This window comes from Belonocnema kinseyi, chromosome 6 (genome assembly GCF_010883055.1).
Source record: "Belonocnema kinseyi isolate 2016_QV_RU_SX_M_011 chromosome 6, B_treatae_v1, whole genome shotgun sequence".
Taxonomy (NCBI): Eukaryota; Metazoa; Arthropoda; class Insecta; order Hymenoptera; family Cynipidae; genus Belonocnema; species Belonocnema kinseyi.
The window spans coordinates 92,596,514-92,598,486 of record NC_046662.1 but is presented as its reverse complement, the minus strand read 5'-3'; the positions used below and the strand labels follow the sequence as shown (position 1 = coordinate 92,598,486).

General features: G+C 34.0%; 1 protein-coding gene across 2 annotated transcripts in view; it reads left to right on the top strand.

The window, feature by feature from the left end:
* Positions 1-1,718, top strand: part of LOC117174122 (transcription elongation factor S-II-like) — a 16,037-nt gene extending 14,319 nt beyond the window's left edge. For both annotated transcript variants that reach the window (XM_033362903.1, XM_033362902.1), the window contains exon 3: positions 608-1,718. In XM_033362903.1, the coding sequence (XP_033218794.1) occupies positions 608-1,113 (506 nt within the window). In that variant the 3' untranslated portion in view covers positions 1,114-1,718. The remainder of the gene's footprint in view (positions 1-607) is intronic.
* The last annotated feature ends 255 nt before the right edge of the window (positions 1,719-1,973 follow it).

Sequence of the window (1,973 nt, the reverse complement as noted above, 5' to 3'; positions counted from 1 at the left end):
GCTTGTTTACTTAATCATGATTATATCTATTAGGATACATTACCGCCTTCAAAATTTTCAGAAAAACCGCCGACATTTTATCACCTAAAATTTGTGATATTTTTCTCGGATCATTTGATAGAGCTAAGAATTTCTATCTCATGAAAGAAAAACCAACCAAATTTGTATATTTGGTAAAAAAAACTACATAATTTAAAATAATATTTTGGCAGTTTTTATAAAATTGTAAGATTATCTTCAACAGCTCACCATATCTGAAAAAAATTCAGACAAACGGTGAAAGACGCATTCCTTTATTTTGAGTGTAGAATAACATACTAGCATGCCAAAATATTCTGAAAACCTCATGCAGACATCATCGCATGATTTGGAGTCATTCATAATTCGAATCACGTTAAGCTTTAGAGTTCGGATTTTTTAATTTCATTGATCGTGAAAAATGTTTTCGCACCGTGAAAAAACCGGGAAATGACTGGGAATTTTTTCGGTGATTAAAATGGCTACCCTGTGTTTAGTTTAATTATTATTTATTTAAATTCAATTCTTATGGATCCAGAAGCCAAAACCACTAACAGCTATTTTAAGATTTAAATTTCAAATGTTTCAGATGTAGCCAGAAATAGTATTTCATCTGCTGGTAGTGATGAGAAGAAAAAAGAAAGCATTACAGACGATGTGATGGAAAACTCATTGGCAGTTTCAGATGTACCCCAAATACCCATTGTCACAACTGATGTTGCAAGAAAAAAATGTAGGGACTTACTAGAACATGCTTTATTTGTGTGTGGTAGTGTCCAGAATACTGGCCTAGTTCCTAAATTATTGGCGGAGGAATTGGAAGATGTAATTTACCGATTACTTAAAAACAGTACTAGTTCTTGTAAAAAGTGCTTGCAGCGGAAAGAACGAAGAGAATACAGTAAACGCATGGCGGAGTTGAGAAAGCAAGAAGAAGAAAATGCAGAAAACGCACAAAATGTTGGACAACAGCCAATTTTGGGAGACGTTCAGCCCGAGATTCATCAACCTAGTGCAAATGTGATGAATCTCTTGCAACGTCTCAAGCAGTTGAATCTCTCCTACAAAGATACAGAAGACAAAGAAAGTTCATAAAACTTAGCCACAGGATTCATTCCTGAAAAAAGACTGAATATAGTTGTAAGGCGTATTTTTCAATTTAAATAAGATATTGGGATTGTTTCGAGATAATGAGGATTTTTACTAACGAAAATTTCAATTTTCTTTATTTTTTTTTCTGTAATTTACTGTATGAATTTTTTTTATGATTAGCGTGAATCAAACGGAAGCCTCCACCCAAATACCGATCTACAAGCCCCCCAAAAATCTACCCCCCCCCCACCTGAAACCTATCGGTCGTAAATGCACCCCGGCCGGGACCTTTCCGAATTCGAAGGTATTCTTTAACTGTTTCACCCCTCCCCCCACCTAAAACTATTGACAAGTGCTATTAAAATGCAGAGTTAATAGATAGGTTTATTGATATGTATTTTCTTTAGGGACCTTGCTTTTTTTTGGTTTTCAGGCGCATAATCATGATGGTGTATAGCAGTCGGAAATTATTGAAAAACAAAAATTTAGAATAAGCCCTGTTTTTTTTAATAGATATTTTTATCATAGTGTTATAATTGTCAGCTACGCTTTCTTCCTGTGTTTTTGTTTTATAATTTCTTTCAAATAACAATAAATTGAATTATGAGAATTGTAGTTTTTTATTGTAGTTGTTAGACCAGTTTAACAAAAACCTTACTAAAACAAAATATTTGTAACCTCGGGATGTTATAAAATCAAACTGCAAAGTTAAAAATACGTTTAGAACACGGCTGTTTGCAGATGGAGGGCTAACTGCAGGACATATGTATAGGGATTGAGTTTATACACAAAGGAATAATAAGGAGACCTAACTCCGTTTCTCCACTTGGTAGTACAAACATTACCGTAAGTGGTATCCACAT